This window comes from Zerene cesonia, chromosome 14, assembly GCF_012273895.1.
Source record: "Zerene cesonia ecotype Mississippi chromosome 14, Zerene_cesonia_1.1, whole genome shotgun sequence".
Taxonomy (NCBI): domain Eukaryota; kingdom Metazoa; phylum Arthropoda; class Insecta; order Lepidoptera; family Pieridae; genus Zerene; species Zerene cesonia.
The window spans coordinates 3,117,543-3,139,927 of record NC_052115.1 but is presented as its reverse complement, the minus strand read 5'-3'; the positions used below and the strand labels follow the sequence as shown (position 1 = coordinate 3,139,927).

Here is a 22,385-nt window from a genome sequence, read left to right as displayed (position 1 = left end):
TTTCGATAAAATTTTTATTGCATTGATTTTCCGGGTCAACCAGGAAGGAACTGATACAATTGGCTAGTTTATGCCTAATGATACACCCCTTATCCATTTGAAGTAGAGTCAATTGGATAATATACATGTACCTGTATACGTGTGTATAGCAGAATTTTTTTGGACAAAAAAGAAATAAAACTTGATCTTTGTTAAATCAAGCTGTTTATGTTTGCCATCTTCATTTATAATACTACTTTTTGTCGTTTGAGCTCCTATAATTATACATTTTTAATAAAATATTAAACCGCATTAAAAATGCCAGATAAATAGAGACAAAATTTCACCAACCTCTTTCCAATAAAAAAGATGTACCAAAATCGGTTGCCCCAGCTGAAAGTTCTGAGGTAACAAATTATAAAAAATACAGTTGAATAAAGAAACTCCTCTTTTTTTTTATTTGGTTGAAAATATTTCCCATGTAATAAACCTAATTTAGGAAAATTCAGTTTTCAAATCTATTATTAAAATAAAGCAAAGCAAGGTAAGTGGGTGTTTATTCCTAATTAAAAATATGACGATTCACTTACACAACTACCATTCATCATCTACGTAGATATGACGGTTCTAGATGGTATGCCATTTGACAATAGATTTAAATTTAGCTGTTTATATCACGACGCCCACTCAAAATGAAGTATTTATTCTTGAAAATCGCCCACTTTTTTTGATTCAATTTCTTTTTTTATTGCAAACTCTGTAGACTGTAGATGTGTGACCAAACTTTTCTTATATTTTGGTACCTACCTATTGTGATTACCAGGCAAACTGTGAATAAGCAGAAACAAAACAGTTGACTTTAGTTATGTGAAAAACATAACAAACACACATTCAAGAGCACACATGGCTTAATAATATGTGTAAAAGTAACTTAAAAATCGCCGTGAAAGTTGAAAGAGTTTTGAATCGCAATATAATCATCTTATGTAATAAAATTGACAACAGAATCGTAAATAAGCACGTACCTAGATTCACCATGTATCGATCCTATGAGGATACCTATTTTAACTTGTTATGTATTACGATATAATTTTATATGTTTATTCTACTAACTACCTGAGTAGCTAACTTACTAACAACAAAATTTATTTATTCACAGCCGATATAAAAATGATGGCATTGGCTAATTTTTCAATTCTTGGTTAAATTTTATTCGTCCAATTGACGAAGGCGAATCAAACTTGTACTTGTGTATGCTTTGTCGAAGTAAGATAAAAATCAATTGACCGAAACATTCATTCGCTATCGGATAACAAAACTATATGATGTTAATTCGATATAGGGTGCAAAAGCTTTTATGAAAAAATGTTCATTGTATGAAAGCCACTGAAAAAACCATGATAAATTGTTATATCAAATGAAACTGAACCTGAATTGAAAATGAAACTATTAAATACTGGCTGCGCCCTACGGTTACACCCGCGTAAGTCTGTATCTCGTAGGAATATCGGGATAAAAAGTTGCCTATATGTTATTCCAGTTGTCCAGCTATCTACGTACCAAATTTTATTGCAATCGGTTCAGCAGTTTTTTGCGTGAAAGAGCAACAAAGGTACACACATCCTTACAAACTTTCGCATTTATAATATTAGTAGGATCCTACTAGGATTAAAAATACTGATGGTTTTCTTATTTCTTCTATTTATTCCTCTTTTTCTTGGTTACATTCGTGCCTCTTGCATACAAATTCGATTAATGGAACTTCAACTTTTAGAATAAACAAATTGAATCGCATTATAGGACAGCGGATTGCCCCTTTAAAGTACCAAATGTGTGGTTACCCAACTACCGCCAAGTTCAAGGTGCTTTCCCACTGAATCATTCAGTGTGGGCAGCTGAAAATTTCTATTTAAATCTGTACTGAAACGCGGTAGCATTAGTCTTAACGAGCACGACGCAGCGCGCGCCTGCAACGAAACAAAACTTACAAAGGTAAATAAATATCATTTGTTTATTTATATTTACTTTTAGAGCTATTCTGTTTTAAGACTAGAACGACCTTAGATTTTTGAAATTCGATTTGAACACAAAAATAACCGTTGCATGCTCGTATTATAATTAATTTAAGGTTGGTGTACATGGATTTCGTTAAAAATAAATGGAATAAGCATTGTCTGTACAATGTTTTTTCCGTTAGAGAGTAAGAAATAATTTAATCATGACCTTAATCATTTTTGTTAATTATTTATTATCAAGTTTATCCATAGCGGGCTGTTAAAATAAAACATAAATTGATTGTACCTAATTACTAATCTTTACTTACACAAAACCTGCAATGCACATGAATAAAAAAAAAGAAATTCTGTAGGTTTACTAACTATGTTTGCTGTATAACAGAATTCAACATGGATTTTTTTTTTAGTTATCTGATTTTGTAATAATAAAATGCTAATTTGTTGCATAAGAAGTAATTCAATGAGATGCATGCAATGCCACGTTTTATCGCAACGAAAATAGCGTCATGATTCAATGTCCTCAAATAGACGGACTAAATATATTCACAAAACTAAGATAATAATCACCGCATACCTCCCATAGCGTGAGATTTCTCTTGCATCAGATCTAAAAGCGTTTTCAGGTGAATCACCAATGGAAATGTTTCAGTTTTCAATAGTTATTCTACGATTCAAATGAGGCGTAGTTGTTGATGTATAGGATTCTTATATTTTTGATTTTGGAGTAATTAATTTTAATGATTATGTAGGTATTATTAATTGCCGAGGTATTCGATATTTTTAGATTTTCGCAGTAGAGATTGTTCAGGAATGTCATTATTTTCATCAGTCAAACGAGTTGCAATATAAATGCATACTAGCAGTCCGCGGCGGCTTCGCCCGTGATATATGGGCCTCCTCCCTTCCTCAATAAATGGGCTATCTAACACTGATGAATTTTTCAAATCGGACCAGTAGTTCATAAGATTAGTACGTTCAAACAAACAAACTCTTCAGCTTTATAATATTGGTATAGATATATACAAGTAATATAATAATTATATTTTTAAACACACTTAATATAGACCGTGAGCAAAATAAAGAGAGGAATCGTATGTAATATACCTATATTCTTACAAGGTTAGCCGGGCCGTGGGGAGAGCAAAGAAATTCTCAATCTGTAGATGCCTCTCCTTGCCCGTTAAAAAAAATTCATCAGTGAAACAGCTGTATTTACCCCATACCCCACAAAAGAGTACGGAACGCCACATCTTACGATCACTTGTATCTTATATCCAAAAATATATTTATTACTACTTCAAACATAAACAATGCAATAAAACAAAGCGAATCTACTGATTTATTATTTTACACGAAGATGTGAAATAATGTGATCGTAAACACATTTATAGCATACAATGCGAACGATATTATGTTCTTACATAAAATTAAATTTGAAGTGTCGAGTGACCTTATAGATAAATATAATTCATATCTTATGCTGAAGATTTAGTCGTTAAACTAGTCGAGATTTGTGGATAATAATTTGTGGATGTAAGATTATAATAAATAAAGATTTTTGCGGAATTAACTAGCGGCCAACTCCAGTTTCAAACAGGTACAATTGTACCTACATGTTATACTTATAAAATCTCATCTCTTGAATAATTATCCATTAAAGAAACCCCCATCAAAATCCGTTTCATAGTTTCGTTAAATATAAGGCCGAAGCAATGTAGGGATAGACAATGGGAAACCGATTTGTTTTATACTATGTGCAAGAATCTGTTTCTTTTATTTGTATTTAACTGTTTAAGATGTTTGATGTTCTTACACGTAAAAACTATTGAACATATTCTTTTCTGCTTGGTAGTGACGATAGTTCTGAAAGTTATACGTACAAAGTTCTTATTTCTTTCTTATTTAATTAGTACTTTAAATATGTAGAAATATTTAAATCAGCCTGTTGCTATTAGACACTTACTAATTATCTATATATACTTATCATAGCCACATAGTATAACACACTAAATATATTATATCAATGTTTTCAGATGTCGATAGTTCCAATGATGTTCCGTGATTGGTGGGATGACTGGGAGCGGCCCTCCCGGCTGCTCGACCAGCACTTCGGCATGGGTCTGAGGAAGGACGACCTCCTCTCCTCACTCTCCGCACTCCCTTCCAGCTCCCTCTTCAGAAATTCTTACTTCAGGCCATGGAGAACCAATTTGGCTAGGCAGGAGTCGTCTTCTACGATTAACCTGACCAAGGAAAAGTTTGAGGTAATTTGTTTTTGTATTTACTCATAAAATATTAGAATAAACAGCACATATGTGGAAACCTCACTAACACTGTTAAAAAAATTAGTGGAGAGTGGGTAGAGGTATTCATAGAATTAGATAATACATTAAATTAATTAAGACTGTCCTCTAGGATATGTTTCACTCATTAATCGGCGAAAAAATAGTCATACACAAGTTATTTTCAGAGCGAAATTATATTATAAGGTAATGAGCATTTTTGTAGATACATATTGCTGAAACGAGTTCTCCTGTCGTTATTCGAATGTGAAATTTAAATAATTATGAAAGAAGTATAAATTACTAAAGAAGAAACAAGAACTTCGAAAACTAAATCGTAAAATATAATGTGAATTTCTGAATTTCAGGTCATCCTTGACGTACAACAGTTCACCCCCGAAGAGATCACAGTGAAAGCGTCCAACAACTCCATCGTGGTCGAAGGCAAACACGAAGAAAAACAAGACGAGCACGGTTTCATTTCCCGCCAATTCACTCGTCGCTACATCCTCCCGTCAGGCTATGACGTTGCTGACGTCATGAGTTCCTTGTCGTCTGACGGAGTCCTGACGATCACAGCTCCCAAGCGCCCACCTCCAAACGCAGGAGAGAGGATCATTCCAATCATGAAGACAGGCCCTGCGAAGCAGCCCGAAGCCCCCAAGGCTGAACCTAGGGAACAAAATGTACCCATCATCACATCTCCTTAACGTGCTAAGACGCTCGATAGCTAACCGCTTAATATAAGCAAACGACCGAAACGTGAATAGCATTTATTTTATCCGCTGTTGGCCAACAACGGACGATTCGAAATTTACGAATTAGAAATGTAAAAGGAATGCAAAACATCACTGTAATTTTGTAAAAATGTACATTAAACGATAATTTAATATGTGTATATAATTTATTCTTAAATTTCTTTAGATACGACATGATGGTAATTCTTTTTAAATGTTAATAATGCTACGAATATTTATGTTAATTAATCTGGATATTATACGACTTCGTAGCTACAGCTACATAATCTCATGTATTTTTTAATGCACACATACTAGTATAATAAACAAATACGAAAACCGTTTGAATTAAGCTTTATACAAAATATTTTCCTACTAAATAATAACCTATTGTATACATACTACTTTGTGATAATTTTGCTTTAAAAGATGCGCAGAGGCGTGTTTTTCTATAGAGACAAGAAACACTTATCATGTGAGAGATATATACTGAGAGTGTGAACAAGAATTAAAAGAATAATAAGGGTTTTAGCATAATACTTCACGCGTGCACCAGTCACCACCGCCTGTTGCCGTAGAATCTCGTAAATTCGCTTGGGTCCATTCAATCGCGCCTTATATAAGGAACCGTCCACATTACCAAGAAGTACTTAAGCACACTCGCATGCCCTGAGTAAACCGCGACCATACATTAATGTTTAGCAAATGCAAAATGCCGCAAAAAGCAATAAGGGAATGCGTCCCACACGAGCGAACAACAAATAATGAATAATAATTCCTCAACTAGTTAATGCGTCGGAGGACACTGCGGTTCTAGAAACACGTGTTAATGTAAAAATGTCAGACTTTCCGTAATTTAAGCTAGTCTGTACTGGGCCCAGCGCAATAAAGAAGTGTCCGACTAATTTAATTTTCTCGCTGAGTCTTGCAGTTCAATAATATTGTTAATTTATCAACGTCCCCGAGGGTAGGGGTGGAATTCAGAATGCCGATGCCCTTTGCTGTTCGTTGATTGTTTTCCCATTGAAGTGTTCACAGCTAACGTATACGTATTGTAGTACGGGAGCCCAAGATGCTAAATGTGTATTTACTTGAGCGTCTCAGACACCTACTAGAATTCGCAGATTAGATGATAGCAAAAAAAAGTATTATAATGTTAAAAAATTTTAGCGGTGGGGAAAAGTTTTTTTTTTTAATTTATTGTAAAAACTAAACGACGGTATGGACATACTCAAGTATCAAGTAGGTACGTTAAATTTTGATATTTTAAATTCTCTAGTATGTCATTGAAATAAAATATACATTATTGTTAGTATTTATGTAGCACATTTGTGGCTATGAAGAAAGAGTAAAATTTAAAAAAAAATGCCTCAAGCGCGAATTGGAGAATTATATCGATATTTTTTAATTTCCTGCGGCTCCAGTGAGCGCACTCATCAATATTAACTGCTCATACTTTTTGAAGGTACTTAGCAATAGGTAATGTACCTTATCTTATAAAAATCTGACTCTTGGGCTCCCCTACTATTGTAGATTTTGAAATTTATAGACTGTTTACATTTTAAAAGCAGACAAACAGCAAACAACGAACTTATTAGGACGATGTTGAAAAAAATGGCTTTATCTACCATGCCTCGAATGGATTAGATAATTTATTTGTTATATAGCTCTATCACTGTTGAATTTAAACTGCCACAAGAGTTATGAGTTATTCAGATACGGATAGAAAAAAATAACTAAACGGGCATGGGTTATAACCCAGATAAAGCATTCGCAAGTAATTTGAAAACCCTTTATCGAGTATTTAATAGAACAATATTGATTGAATAAAAATAAATAAGTAGTATAAATAATAAGTAGTAATACTACCGATAGTGTTTATTGTTTCCAATAAGCAGTTCCTATTAACTACTGCTACTACCCAATTTAACAATATGTAAAGAATGTTAGTAATTGATCAACTCAGTCGTGTTTAGTCCTAAAGTGGGTACGTAACTAATCAGAGTTCATTTGATTTTCTTAGAATGCTAAGTGTAGGCAATGTTACAGGTAAGGTGGACAAAAGACGTCTCGTCTGATGTCTCCTTCTCTAATGTTTACATTCATAAGAACCTTTTTAGTGGAAAACAATTTCATTTGCGATATTTTATTAGATCACATTAAGTTATATAATAGTATTATGCTGTCTGTGGTAACACGTTTACTGTTTAATAAAATCAAAACTTACAGCGCAAAAGCGGCTGCAAAATCTTAATATTTTCGAAACTTTAAAACTGTAATAAAAAAATAACAAAACTTGATTTAAGTACATAAAAAAAATAAAAAATTTCTTATTTATTTTTATAATATGTGATCATGCCGATAAAAACAATCATAATCCGATATGAAATACTTCACTACATAGTATAAAACAAAGTCGCTATCTCTGTCACTATGTTCCTATGTATGCTTAAATCTTTAAAACTACGCAACGGATTTTGATGGGGTTTTTTTAAATAGATAGAGTGATTCAAGAGGGAGATTTATATGTACAGTAATATCTATTTAAATACTCCGAATTTAACGTGTGGAAAGCCGCGGGCAGCAACTAGTATACAATAAGGTAGGTACTTACGTATATCCCTATATTTATAGTACATATAAATGCAAACATTAATGACCACAACAATTAATAGAAAGCATTTGCATTAGTAAATGTGTGAAATAAAAGTATCGCAAGCTCGAACCGGTAATAGATCTCGCGGCCATGGATCACTCAACTCTAAACGGTGGTCGGTGGGGGGAGTGGAGGGGGTTCATCAATCAGCCCTGAGCGATTAACGCCCGTGTGGCTCAAGCGGTGAGAAATATTTCCAGTGTATAGTGTTGGAATTTAGCGAATTGCATTTTTTATTTTAATTGCGGTGAGCTGCATCATCATCAGTCGATATTTGATTCCACTGCAAGGACACAGGCTTTCTATAAGGAACGATTTATTTCAATAAATTGTTATGTTGTGAGCAACACATTGTATGGTATGTAAATAGTAGAAATAAAGGTTTTAATTAAAGGAACTAGTTATGAATATGAAACGAGTTATGAATTGTTACCATTTCGGATTTGTTGGTGTTAGGTAAGGCACCTATATCATACATCAATGTGAGATTTTTTTATTAAAAACTACTTTTTGAAGAACATGATAAACTTAATAAATAATACCTTACTTCATTAGAAAACCAGAACACACACACACACGCAGCATTAAAAAGCTTTCGGTTCGAAAAGCCATTTGTTACAAATTAATTGTTGTCAAGTAAAGAAAGCCACGTGACATTTAAAATAACACCAGATTTAAGATTAAATTAAATATTTATCCATAAGATTGTTAACAAACCTTTTTAAGGCGTACATCATTAATTGGTAGTTAGTTTAGTACTTCACAAGTTTTTAAACCGATTTTACAGATTCTTTATTTATTCGAAAGGTGTCCTCCGTGTAGTCTCATTAAATTTGGTCTAGTTCTGACAATATGAAGGCGGCATTGTTTTTAACAACCTCAAGTTGTTAAAAATAATGATTGCTAGAATATATGTAATATTTATTCAAACTCCATTATCTCAAAACTTAAACCACTGAGCAAACTGGTTCACAGTGCAGTTCGACAAGCGATTGATCTGCCTGTTGTATTAATTTCTGCTGTCTGAGCCTATCTACCTCTAGGTATACAAACTTAATACGATTCTACGTATTTTGATAATACTCTTGTTTGAACAAATAGGTAATCATTCTGTATATATTGTTTGAATGTTTTTGATGATGAGTGATTGATCTAGGGTTAGATTGGACTAGCCTGTTTCAACTTTTCGTGAGTAACGAAGTACATAATCTTGTGCCTATTTAAATTAGGATTTATTATATTACGCAGTTATTTTAAAATTTATTTTTTTATGATTAATTATTAGTCACTGCACAGGTAGGTACCTACTAAGCAATTCGGTATTAATACTTTTTATTGTATTTTATAGGCATAAGCTATTCCAAAAGTTTAATAAAATGCAATTTTTTACAACAATTGAGAGTGAAATTTTATTAGTAAATAATATTTATTGAAAATTTTACGATGTGATGTTTGACACACTCGGATGTGGATGAGGATTTAGTCTCGAGTAGGCTTAACATGCATGAAGAAAATTATGAAATTTCTATCAGAGTTAATTTTGTAACATATACAAACACAATTCAAGGTATTTTTAGACCAAAAAAAATCTCCTTTGCCCAGTGATTAAGTATTAATTAGATATATTATTTAGCAGATGTGATTTCCGGTGGGCACTAATAAATTGAATGGTTTGGTGGTCAGGGAGTAGTAATAATCACCAAGGAAGCTAGGTGGGGTAGCTAACACGTTTTACGTCTCAGAATCACCCTGTTGTTATTTTTTTATAAATTTCTATGACATTTGGCAAGGATTAATAGAAAAATAACTAAGGTACTTAACAAATTAATTAAAATTTATTAATTTAAACCTACCTATATTAAGATCATGATAAAATTAACCTCGATACAAAACGTTTAACTACTGAATCTCTAGTCCTCTTGAGGTCGATTAAAAGTAAAAAATACACAAAATATGGGTTATAAATTACCTTCTAACGCGCATTTTTATTAGTAGTCTAGTATTGCTAGTATTTCTCAAGCTGGATGATAATACCCCCATGCCAGCGATGAAGGCTCAGATATAAGACCTCCGGATGGCTGATCTTTCTTTTCTTGAGGGTATTTATATGAAATTAAAACCTGTGTTATATATGTAGATAGGTACCTACACAGATAACACTCAATATTTAGATTTTTTTTGCAGTTAGGCGAAAAGGTTTAAGGCTCACGGTACAGATTACTAAATAGTTAGTTACCTACGTATTTAGTAGGTACGTGCCTCACGTTTTTATTCCTGACTTGGTTACGTCACGATTATACGTTCTATGTATTACATACATAAAACACTCATTCACAAAAAATTATAATTGATTCCTTATTATAGGTACAAGGCATCTTTCACCTGTATGTTTGCGTGTTTGTATGTTAAATACTTTTATATACTCGATTTTGAGCCACACTTACCAAGGATCAGTGACAATAAAATAATTTAATCACTTTATCTTATATCCTAACTAGCTTTTGCCCGCAGCTTCGCACACGTTAATTCAGAGTAGTTTAATAGATATTATTATACATATAAACCTTCCTCTTGAATCACTCTATCTTTTAAAAGAAACCCCATCAAAATCCGGTGCGTAGTTAAAAAGATTTAAGCATACATAGGGACATAAAACAGAGAAAGCTACTTTGTTTTATACTATGTAGTAAGGATCACCAGGATTAAATAATTTCCTTACTTAAACTCTGTATAAGATAAGAGCAAGTGAGATAATTTACCACAGGCAAAGCTGGAGTGCGCCTGGTTACAAATAAAATATCACTACTACAAATATCTACAACTTATCTAGATTATTTTCAAATTTTATACTTTCCAAAATACTTTATAAATAGGTGAGTATTTATTTTAGGACTAAGTTAAGACCGAAAGCAAGTATGTACCTACTTGCTTTCCTAACTTAATCCTAGTCCAAGAATATTTAACTTGGATATTAATTATCTAGATAAGGTGCATTTTTATAGAAAAGCTAAACCTATTTTTACCTAACAAAATAAAGACAGAGGTAATGATTGTATAAAAAAATATGAATCCTTAATATTAAATATGTAGGTATATTTTCATACATGCCTAAGCGATCCTAGGTACTTATCTAAGCTCCTAGTTACAATGAAATGTTCTTCAGAAGGAATTAAACATTATCAAAGAAATCACACAATGTGGGTAGGTACCTACCTCTGAATAACTCATAAGTTTCTTGTACTTAGTTGTACGTATTAGCAGAGATAACATGATACTTACTAAGTATACTAGGCATGAGATTGATGTATCTCGTATTTGTATCAACAAACAAAAGCTTGAGTCAGTAGTGGAACTTCAGCTGCAGCAGTGCCCAATATTGATTAATTGATTTTATAATCATAAAATTAGGATATAAATTGTATATAGGTAGTATCTATTTAACATTTAGAATCCATATATATCTATTGTAATTATCATAATTATAAATACATATTTAATTACAGCAATTAAACTATTCCAATCCACCATCAAGCCGGTAACTACAAAACGCGACGCAGATCCAAGCTCGATTATTTTATAGTTCGAATAAAAACAATATAATCGTCAGAGGCGGAGCGTATAGCAGAAATATCAATTTGATAGAACGCGGGCCGATTCGCCGTGACGTAACGCCTCGGGGCGGGGCTTCGAGCGAGAGGGGGCTCGCTGGCTCCTCAGCTCACACCAGCTCGTGTTAGCGCCCGTGTCGCTCGTGTGACAGTACTGTAGCGTGTATGTGCCGTCCGTGAGTGCATCCCACGTGCCGTTGTGGCGTGTTGTCAATCCGTGCCTTTGAAAACCGCCAAAATTCGGGTGAAGAACCGTGATCCGGTGCCGGCGTATGCCATGGCCGACGCCGACCGCGATTCAGATCTTGGTGACGACAGCCCCGTGGTAAGTTTCGATCCACTTACTATTTAGCTGTATAGTCTTTTGTAGGTAGGTTTATGTCAATGTATTGGTTATTGCAAAATTGTTACTTAGAAATGAAGTTTCTCACCTTTATAGTTGAGCTGCTACCATTTCTGTGAATTGTAGGTGGGTCAAAGTTGTAATTGCAGTTGTTGATAAATGTATGCGGCTTATCAGTTTTTGCGTTTCTTTGGCATGTGTTCTAAACATGATTCATATAGAAGGTAGTTCGTATTAAAGTGATAATAACAGATGTTCTACAGACAAGATAAATATGTAATAATCATCAAACATGATAATGTTTTCTGGCAGTTTTACTTTCAAAGTCATTTGAACAATTGGGTATTCTATATTGACATATTATATCCATTCAGATTCATATAAGAAATAGTGCATAGTGATGGGTTACTAAAAAACACAATCTTAAATTATGTAAGCGATATTTTATAGTTTATCTCGTTAATAAAGTTATTTTTTGTAATATACATTAATATGTACCATTATAAAATATTAAACGATCTCATGAACATTGCCTGGTGCGAATTCATTATAATTTTCAATTGATAAATATAGTTTACAGTGAATTTTGACATAAAATAATATATCACACTAAATATAGTCCCTAAAGTAAACTATCTCATTATGTCCTTTTTTGGTCAATATTTATTTCTCATGTAACATGTATTTAATTTACCCATAAGTTATTTATAACAAGCAATATCTTATAACATACTAGGTAAATAAAATATGCTACATTATTTTACAACGTCATGTTGCTTTCTATATAAATGTCTTGAAAACAACCATCAATTTATTGCTGTATTTCATTAATAAACAAAAGACCCACCCTACTAATAACTACCTGAAGTTTGTACCTTTTTATCCGTAGAACTAGACAATCTCTTAATATTAATATCTGCTTCATGATCTACGTCGTGGTATTTTTCATAAATATTGCAAATGGTCAATTGTTTTGTTTAATAAGTTGCCTGTTTAACACGAATGTTCACATTTTGAACTACCTGGGTATAAGCCGTTGTAAAGAGCTTACTACTCAATAGATATATAAAAAAGTAAATGTAATTTATTGAGCTTTACAAATACACAATTGTTTTATGAATTTTGAGCTGACAAGTTATAACAAGTCTGAAAATATAGGAATATTTTCGTGTTAGATAAGTACCTATTAACAATTAAAACGTATAACCAAAATAAATATTGAAAGATGTAATAGATAAATCATAGGATACACGTTAACATTAAATTTTTAATTATTATATGTATATATTTTGTTGAAATTTGGTTTTAAAATCCAATTACGGAAGAATACAAAAAATGTTGTGCATTTGTTTTAAAAAAACATGGCGTCGGGTGGTTTGCAGTCTGCACATGTGCGATGTTGCCAGCATTGGCGGCTGCTTTTAGGAAATGGCGCCGATATGATTATTAATAACAAAAATTTTGTCCCGGATTTTATAATACGGGATGAAAGGACGACCCTTCCCACATCTGTGACGGCTTAGAATTTACTTATTGTTTATTTAACGGTGACATTTTCAATTTCTATTCATTTACATATTTCGGTGTTTTGTCTTATGTTTTTTTTGGGTTTATTGTACATACCATATTGAACATAAGTTATTCGTATAAATATACCACAACATTCAATTTATGGTACAGAAGATAGGCATATAAAATGAAATGGACTTGTTAAAAAAAAGTTTTACCGTACGCCTATATGTAAAAACCACGTGCGACTGGCCGGTACATTGTACAAAGAGATGTGCATAAAATGATGTATTCTTAGAATAACTTTGGATTTTAATGATCTAACGGAACTGAATCTGACGGCTTCATTATAACCTACCTGTATAAGACATCGTTAGGCGTCTATTTCGGTCTAGACGTATAATGTTTGCGTTTGAGTTAATCATTTATTCAGCGATGTGTCTAACGCTGGCGACATCTCCCGGGAGGCCAAAGCTCACGCACGATTTATTATCCCCTCTCAACGGATAGAGGGCCACAAATTAATTAATCAAACCTTGCTGTCACTCAGTGCACAATCGACTAAACTTAGCCCCGATTTGAAATCTCGTTTCCTTTTCCTGTCGACACCGCGACGTTTCATTAATTGAAATAATTGGCGATCTTGGTGGTTTTATTTTTTCGTGCTGACAACACTAGACGACGTGTGATATGAATTAATTTACATTTTCCTTGAATCGCAGAATATCCATTTTGTAACATTTATGTCACGCAAATAATATATCACAGGCTAAATAGAAATAGGTACACAACAAAAGTTAAATTTCGATAAACGAACAAGTCACTTAAATGGCCTATTTAAAACGAAAGTAATAAAAGAACCACAAAAAAATAAAAAAGAAACCTTTAATTCCAATAAAGAACGAATCACTTAAATGACGCACATTTAAAAAAAGAACCACACACGTTAACGCGTAACGTTAAAAAGGGTGTAATGTGTATGGGTGTCAAAGAATTCGGCAGGTGGGTAATTCTAATCTCGCTACCTGGGCGCGTGCCCCGTGACAAACCATTAGAAAAACTTGATAGCGATACCTTTATATTATCTGTGAAGCCTACCTAAAAACCATAGACCTGCAATTTACAAAAGTCATGGCTTTATTGGGTGATTCATGAACATTTTTGGAGTGCTTATATTATTTATTTATACATTTTTTTTAATACGAACAATAATTTAACAAATAAATAAATACTTTCTCACTATAATATTGCAACAATATATTGACTTGAAATAATTCTGCCCTAAGGATTATAGGTTTATTTTGCTTATAAGATATTGCTTAATTAATTAAATTGATTTAACAGCAAGTTTGTTTATTTATGTTAGAATAATGATTTACTTGTAATGGTACTATAATAAATTCGCTACCAAACTATAAAACAGTAGTTATAAATAGGTTATACGGCCATATGCCATCAACAATTTGATATCTATTGAAAGTGTTCCTCATTCAAGATCTCCTTTGTCATTTCGTATGTATTTGCATACAAATAAAACGGCTGACTCGTCAGATATCACCTCTGTCACCTTTACACAGGAATCGGAATACGATCATATATCTCTCATTTATATTCAATATTTCTGTTGTAAATAATCCAATATTTATAAAGGAAAGGTTGTGTGGGTTCGACGTGGACGTATATCACACCGAAACGTAAGCCAGTGAAGCATATCAAGACGTTGTACACAATGTAAATAAATTTGTTTTCACACCATTTATCAAACGGCGTTACTGGCAGCAATTAACACCTGTGTTAATATATCACAAAATCACATGCAAATAACGTATTGTTTTAAATTCATAGTGCCTATAATGTTTGCTAAATATCGTTCATGTAATTATGATGCGGTGTGATAGGGTGACGACCTTTAAGAAGTTATTGTTTATCAATGATGACACGATTGTATTTAAGATTATTCTTAGTAAGTCTCAGTTTTATTTCTTTAGTAACCTCGTTATTGCATTCAATTAAAAGTAAATTAATATAGTTATTGTTTAGAAATTAAAGACTTTAACGGATTTTAAACGCGATTTATTCATTGTTATTTACCCGACGTTTAGAAATTTACAGCGGGCGTGGTCACGGGGAGATCAAACACAAGAAAATAATTATTGTATTTTTTTTTTGGGATGTACATGTACTTATTGTTCTGTGGTATTACTGTTGATTGAATGAATATTTAATAATAAATTTACTTCATTAAGAGTTACTTAATATTTTCATATTGTATCTGATTAAATTATTAATGTACTAGCTGCGCCCCGCGGTTTCACCCGCGTAAGTCCGTATCCCGTAGGAATATCGGGACATAAAGTTGCCTATATGTTATTTCAGTTGTCCAGCTATCTACGTACCAAATTTCATTGCAATCGGTTCAGTAGTTTTTCCGTGAAAGAGCAACAAACACATGCACATCCTTACAAACTTTCGCATTTATAATATTAGTAGGATTCTTGTAATGTATTCTAAAGAATTTATTATATTATTCAATAAATTATTATCAAAACTAGCTGCGGTATATTGGCATTCATATGAAGTAAATTTATTTCAATAATATAGATATTGACATTTCCATGGATTTATATAGTTACAAACAAATATGCATATGGAATATTGTCGTACGTTTTCATATAAAAACATTATAATATTAAATGACATCATAACCATACGTTTTAATCCAATAACTTCCGTCTTCTGCAGTAGATTATTATTTATTGGATTCTAACGATAAGGTTTCACGATTGTTCTGATTTGTTATAATGTATGTCTGTTATTTCACACAATATTTGTAAAAGTATTTAAACCGACTTCGAAAGAGGAGGGTTTCGTTTGAGTATACTTGCGTTTGTTGTATCACAGTTTGTTGTTACAGAAGTCGGGTTGTTATAAATAGATTAGGTGTTTTAGTTTAAACCTAGTATCTAACTATCAGATAGAAAGAAAGAAAGAATTTATTTCTTTCTAGGATCTATATATCACATCTAAGTATGGTTTGGTATGTGGTATTCGAGCACGATTCGGCACGAATTGGGCCAGCTCGCACCGGGGAAGTAATATAAATAAGAATAAAATAGCATTCTGCTGTGTTTCGTTCGGTGAGAGGGGAAGCCGGAGGCCCATATCCTTTTTCTAACCCTTCCCAGTTCTTTCCTTTATTCCTATCGCCAATCCTTTCTTAATCCCTTCCCAAAAAGTCGGCAATCCATTTATAGAGGCGTAAGGTCTGCAATGGACCTTATGCCTCTCCAAATGTTCATGGGCGGTGGTAGCGATTACCATCAGGCGTCCCACCAGCTCCATTGCCAACTGTAACATAAAAAAAAACATTTAAGTATGTTAATTATTTTAACAATTATAACCAAGTCCCAACATCATTCTAACCTCGAATCTTCAGTCTAAATCAAATTTGGTAGCTAACGATTAAATAACCAGGTATAATACAGATTTAATTTAAAAAATTATAATAATCGCAAATAACAGTACCTACATAGTTAGTATACCGTTAGTTATATGCAATAATTTGAAACAGATATTGAAACGTAAAATAATAATTAATATATATTTTATTGATTTAGGTAGATATAGCTGCATAATATTGCAATTAAATTAATACAAATGTTCGTAATGAATTTATACGTTAACAATAAAACCGTTAACCGACATGAGTAGTAATTTTAATTAACATTATTAATAGGAATGTTATATTAGCCAATAGGGAAGGTACAGAATAAATTACCTACGTCATGCGGGTACCCGCTCGCAAAACTACGTATTAATATAAAAAGATCTATTCCAATTAAACGTTTAATGAAAAATCGATCTAAACACGTTATAGTTAGAGTTCGCTTTACACAATTTACGTATTTAATTGCTGATATAAAAATATTGTTAATCGAACGCAATTTTTGCTTGGAAATAATTGCTACGGGTTTCGGTTTAGGTTTTTAAGAACTTATGGAATTCCCTCGTTTTGTATTACTATTGCGAAGTGAAAATTGAACAATTTTAAAGTGGAACTACATTGTATACCTCCTTGATACGTAATATGTATGGCTTATTGCAGTAAAATATATAATATCATTAGTGTTTTTATGGAATAATACGTATGTTCTTCTATCTTTATGCGTTGTAGAAGTGTTTATTAATAGAATTAAAGAAATCAGACTTGAATAAATGGAATAACTTGTACCTATATTTTAGATTAATCCTCCACATCAAAACTTGGGATATAATTATTGTTTTTTCTCATTTTGCATGTATTAAATGGTAATCTTTCTCTGCCGGTATGTTGCAGGCTGTTGTACCTAGGCATCTTACTATTATAGTCTGTGGTATTTCGTAGCTTCGCTCTTGTTATTACATCACCGACAACATTCAATCTGCATGTTTATAATCGCATAAATGCTTTATAAATGATAGGGCGGTATTCGTGTCGATTATTATCTGTGGTCTGTGGTGTTTTAATAAATTAAAGTGTCAGTGTTACGTACGTTGTATAAAAATCGGTAATGTAACATCATCGAATGAACTTTTTTTTTGTTCTTTTGTAATAGGGTTGCCAACTTTAAGTACAAATAAATGTTTTAAAAAAATATTGTATTATGCTATTTTAGTATAACTTATTGTTGTTATTTGCTTAACTCAAATTTCTTTGTCAATATATAGGTCTTAAATAACGTAGACAACAATAACACTATAGCTAGATGTAAACATAGCATGTGTCCAATTTCCACCAGCATTGTATTGTGATGCAGTAGAAACACTATTGGCAACATTGTTGTCTTTACAATAAATCTAAACATTCGTCATATCATTACACAGGTGTTAATTAATATAACATTTTATACCTTGATTCCGATAATCGATGACTACATGTGAAAACTGTAATAGACAAACATGATTCATTATTTCATTACCTATATATCACTATCCGAAGTAAAATTAACTAGAACAAAATTAATAAAATAAAACAAAAAATGCATATGCATCTACCTAATTATTGCGAGATAAGTCTAAAACGTTTGAAGAAAAGTATAAAAATTTATAAGATCAATTCCTAGCAGTCGGTTCCTACCTAGGTAGGTTTACAGGTGTAAAGTCTATTTTCCATGGCAATATTTTCAATTGACAAACATGCCCATTCTAAAATCATAATATCAGATTTTTTTTGTAAGGTTATTTCTATAACTATACTATTTCTGTAAATAGTTGTCTTTAAACTATAGAAATAAAATGGTTATAGAACTAAATCATTTATGTATTTAGTTGGGATCATCTACACAACAAGTGGATATTTTTGTTAAGCTAGCTTAGTTGATTTATTGTTTTAGTTTTTCGTAATCTTATTACCATAGCTACAAATCGTAATTGCTCAATCTATACAATTTAAAAGTAAGTATTGATTTAAGAACTAAATAACTCACAACCCTAGTTTAATTCGAATGTTTTTCAAAATCAAAATAAATTCTTTTTTTAAATTATTGTGTAAAAGCATCGTTCAACTAACGTGGAACATTTGAATATAACGTTTTAGTAACCAACGAATAACTAATATTACATACAGAAACGACCGTTTATAAGCCGTTTCTTCGATGTATTCTTGATATATAATATAATATCAATAAGCATATAATAAATGAATGAGCGCAAATAGTTATGTAAACCAATACTAGTATCACGGCAGCATATGTGGGACTTCGCGAAGACATATGAACATTATAATCGCGTTCCGATATTGGAATCGTTGCACGTCTTACCTTAATTAAAAGGCTCACTGCGACTGTCTCGGCTCAGGGCTCGAAAACATTTGGTGCGGCTTGTTCGCAGTTTGGATGCGTGTTTGTCATTTTTCTACTGACTTCAAAAAAGAGGAGGTTCTCCATTCGCCTTCTATAGAGCATTAAGTGTGAGGGTATCTGAAATCGGAAGGTCGCAGTGATTAACATCATTTATTGGTAACAATTGTTTATGTTAAATAACATTGATTTGAGATATATTTTGTAGTAGGTCGATAGAAATAGAAGACTATTACGAAATAAATAAGTGTATTAGCTCCGGGGTGTTAAAAAGCAGAGACCTCTTATTATTATCAAGTATATAATATAAGCATGCGACGTTAATATCAAATAAATTAATAATTAATTTTTGAGACTCAAGTGGAAGTGGAAAATGCCGTATCACCTACCTACATTTTTTATATATGAGCCTTGTCATAGGATACCATAAAATTCACATTATATAATCAAAATCATAATGAATATATTTGTATATTAATTATTGACGATATTTTAGCTTTAACTATAAGGTTACGCAACCCTTCCTTACACTGATTTGTGTGACGCAGACAGATCGACTTTCGGTGTCGGTTTTCCTTCAACATTGTCGTATATTTTTTTCTGATTAAAACGTTTAGAATTTATTTCTGCCTATTAATCATTGGGAATAATGAATTCGTATAATTATTTTTCGTTAATTATTCCGCCACGATATACGATGTAACCTCAATGAATATTTATTAATTAAAATTTTACTTATAAAAGTTTTTGCACTTAATTTTATAAAATTATCCGTTTGATAGAAAATGAGCCATTTGTAAAACAATAAAATAATAAATGCTGGAATGTTCTATACCTTAGATTTCAATGATTGAAGTCGTTAAGTTTTTATCATTATTTCTAATGTTATCGCCTTCCGCCCGCACATTTGAGGAATTTAATCTTCATACATAAACAGAACTATGTTTAATGTTTATACTGTGTTCATTCATTCGATACATTTCAATAAAATGTTTTTAAATCGAGCTATTCAATAGGTCTAATCATTTCAGAACAAATTTTCCCAATTGTACTTCCCGTTTTTAGCATACATTGCTCGTTATGTTCGAACATCATAAAGAATTCGCCGAAATCTTCTAATACATGCAGCAATGGAGTGTCGTTAATCTGTGTTTAATAGACACCAACATATGCAAAGTTCATGACCTAATCATGCCAAATATTTGTTTTAAATTTGATTGGCGCCAGTTGAACATGATTGACCTTAAATAAATATTAATTCCATTATTGAACTACACGCTTGGGAATAAAGAAATGTAATTAAGACATTGTTCTTGTGTAAATTATCAAGTTGGTATTTTCTAGAATAAGATCGTTGACTAATATAGGAAAAAATATATAAAAAAAATGTTGCATCTTATTGTAACAACTGTTATTCCACTGAACCTAACTGGTACTTCTTTAATATTATGACTAACTGAGATGCAAACACTAAACATATTTCCGTCTCAGTCACATGTAAAAATTCTAGAACAGTTCCCGACTATTTGCGAGTAAATTTCAGCTGCTAAAGCGCTTTTGCGTAGAACGATTCAGTACTTCCACAGCTAATCATATTATTAACGTTATAGGTAATTTTACCCTCACCTAGCTTTTAGTGGCATATTTTTGAATGATGGAAAGCGAGTGCAATTTATAATTATGCACATCGTGACTAAGCTCAAGTGTATCAATCATCCGACCCCGCCCACCGCACTAAGCGCTTTATGCTCGCTTTGTATGAATTATACTAACGTCTGTATTTTTGGTTTGGGATCTCATGAACTTTATTTTATTTGACGATTACCTGTTTGGTATAGAAATTAATACAGTATTTTAGATGTTGTTAAGATATCAGTGTCGCAAATTTGAGCCAAATCAGTTTTGATGGTTTTTTAAGTGTTGGTTGTTAGTTTATTTAATATATGTAACACAAATTATGTTACGTTGAGAGAAAAAATATGGAGGACCTTTTTTATTTATAAAAAGCATAGACAAGAACAAACTTCGATTTAATTGTTTTTCAAAATATAAACCTTTCTATAATTCGTTGTTAAAATTACCTAGTAATTTATGAACTATTTACAACTTTGTATTTTACAAAAAAAATTGGAACTGGTGAAGCGAAGTGAATTTCGAATTCATAGATAGTTGGAGTGAACGTAAGTCGTAACGTCTAGGAATATTAAGTAGTCCACGATAAGTTATTGATTTATAGCAATTTGACACCGCACTTGGTGTACACTGCACTTGCTGTGACTTGGCTTCTATACGAGCTTTGATTACACATCGGAGCATCGAAGATAAAAACGTTTAATTATATTTTGACATATTTTATTTATCTGTGCAAATGTTTTGACGAATTGTGTTGTGTATTATTTATTGGGAATTTTCTTTGTTTTCAATTGATGTTCTCAATCTTTTTAATTAAATCGACATAATATTAAACAACCTTAATTCACACTGCCTAAAATATATTATAGGTAGGTAGCATTCATATAAATAGGTAAGTAGACAATAATTAATCAATATTTTTTTTTTAAATATTTTTAATATGGCAATTATTGCTTTTGTAAGGTTTCCCGCCTCGAGACGTTGGTAACTCTATCCAAAGCGCTAGTATTGATATCTGATAGCTTTATCGATTTATAATAGGGTTCATTTTTCATCGTTATTATTTAAAATTAACTAGAGTAAAAAATATGAAGCTAGCTTTCCGCCCGCGGCTTCGCACGCGTACCGGTATAGATCTCGTTCCAGTGGGTTTTCCGTTTAACCTATCCTATGACCTTCCTCTGGTTCTGAAATCTTTATACCGAAATTCATCTAAAAAGAGGCAGACCAGCAGGCAGAGTTACTTTCGCATTTATGATATTAGTAAGGATTAAATGATTTACTTACATCTTGTTTGCGCTTTCTTTGCAAATTATGACTAAAAAGATACAATTATTAACAATTATATATTTCCAATGTATAGTGGTTGTTCTATTATCCATTTGTATGATGTAGTAGCGTTATCTAATTAACTATTTGCTTAATTCCTTTTGTAGGTAGGTATGTTTACTAATACCACTCAAGTCTCATGCAAAGATTACATAACGAAGTTTAATCTTGCTACCTCACATAAACAGACAACACATCAAATTACCTCTTAATTATTTACTACCAGTAAAACTAACGTCTAGTACAGCGTGACCTACCCTACCCCTCGAATACGTAATAAAATAAGGTGAAGAAGGGTAGAATGGAGTGTACTGAGGGATCAAGCAAGGGTGGTCGTTTGGGGAGCAGTAAAACGCTCGAGGAAATAAAAATGGAACTGTCTGTCAGGACAGGTGTATTTTTCCGAGGCAGCTGAATTAAAGATGTACCGTATTCGTTGATGAGACGCTTGGCGCTAT

The 22,385-nt window shown here is 32.3% G+C and overlaps 2 protein-coding genes across 4 annotated transcripts in view; both read left to right on the top strand.

Moving 5' to 3' along the window:
* Positions 1-1,869: 1,869 nt before the first annotated feature.
* Positions 1,870-5,174, top strand: LOC119832024 (protein lethal(2)essential for life). The gene is made up of 3 exons (XM_038355609.1): positions 1,870-1,971; positions 4,028-4,258; positions 4,645-5,174. The coding sequence occupies exons 2-3, from the start codon at positions 4,028-4,030 to the stop codon at positions 4,984-4,986; spliced, it is 573 nt and encodes a 190-aa protein (XP_038211537.1). The 5' UTR covers positions 1,870-1,971; the 3' UTR covers positions 4,987-5,174.
* A 6,221-nt stretch (positions 5,175-11,395) lies between these two features.
* LOC119832080 (protein dead ringer) overlaps positions 11,396-22,385 on the top strand; it is a 98,658-nt gene continuing 87,668 nt past the window's right edge. For all 3 annotated transcript variants that reach the window (XM_038355690.1, XM_038355692.1, XM_038355691.1), the window contains exon 1: positions 11,396-11,602. In XM_038355690.1, coding sequence (XP_038211618.1) covers positions 11,555-11,602 — 48 coding nt within the window. In that variant the 5' untranslated portion in view covers positions 11,396-11,554. The remainder of the gene's footprint in view (positions 11,603-22,385) is intronic.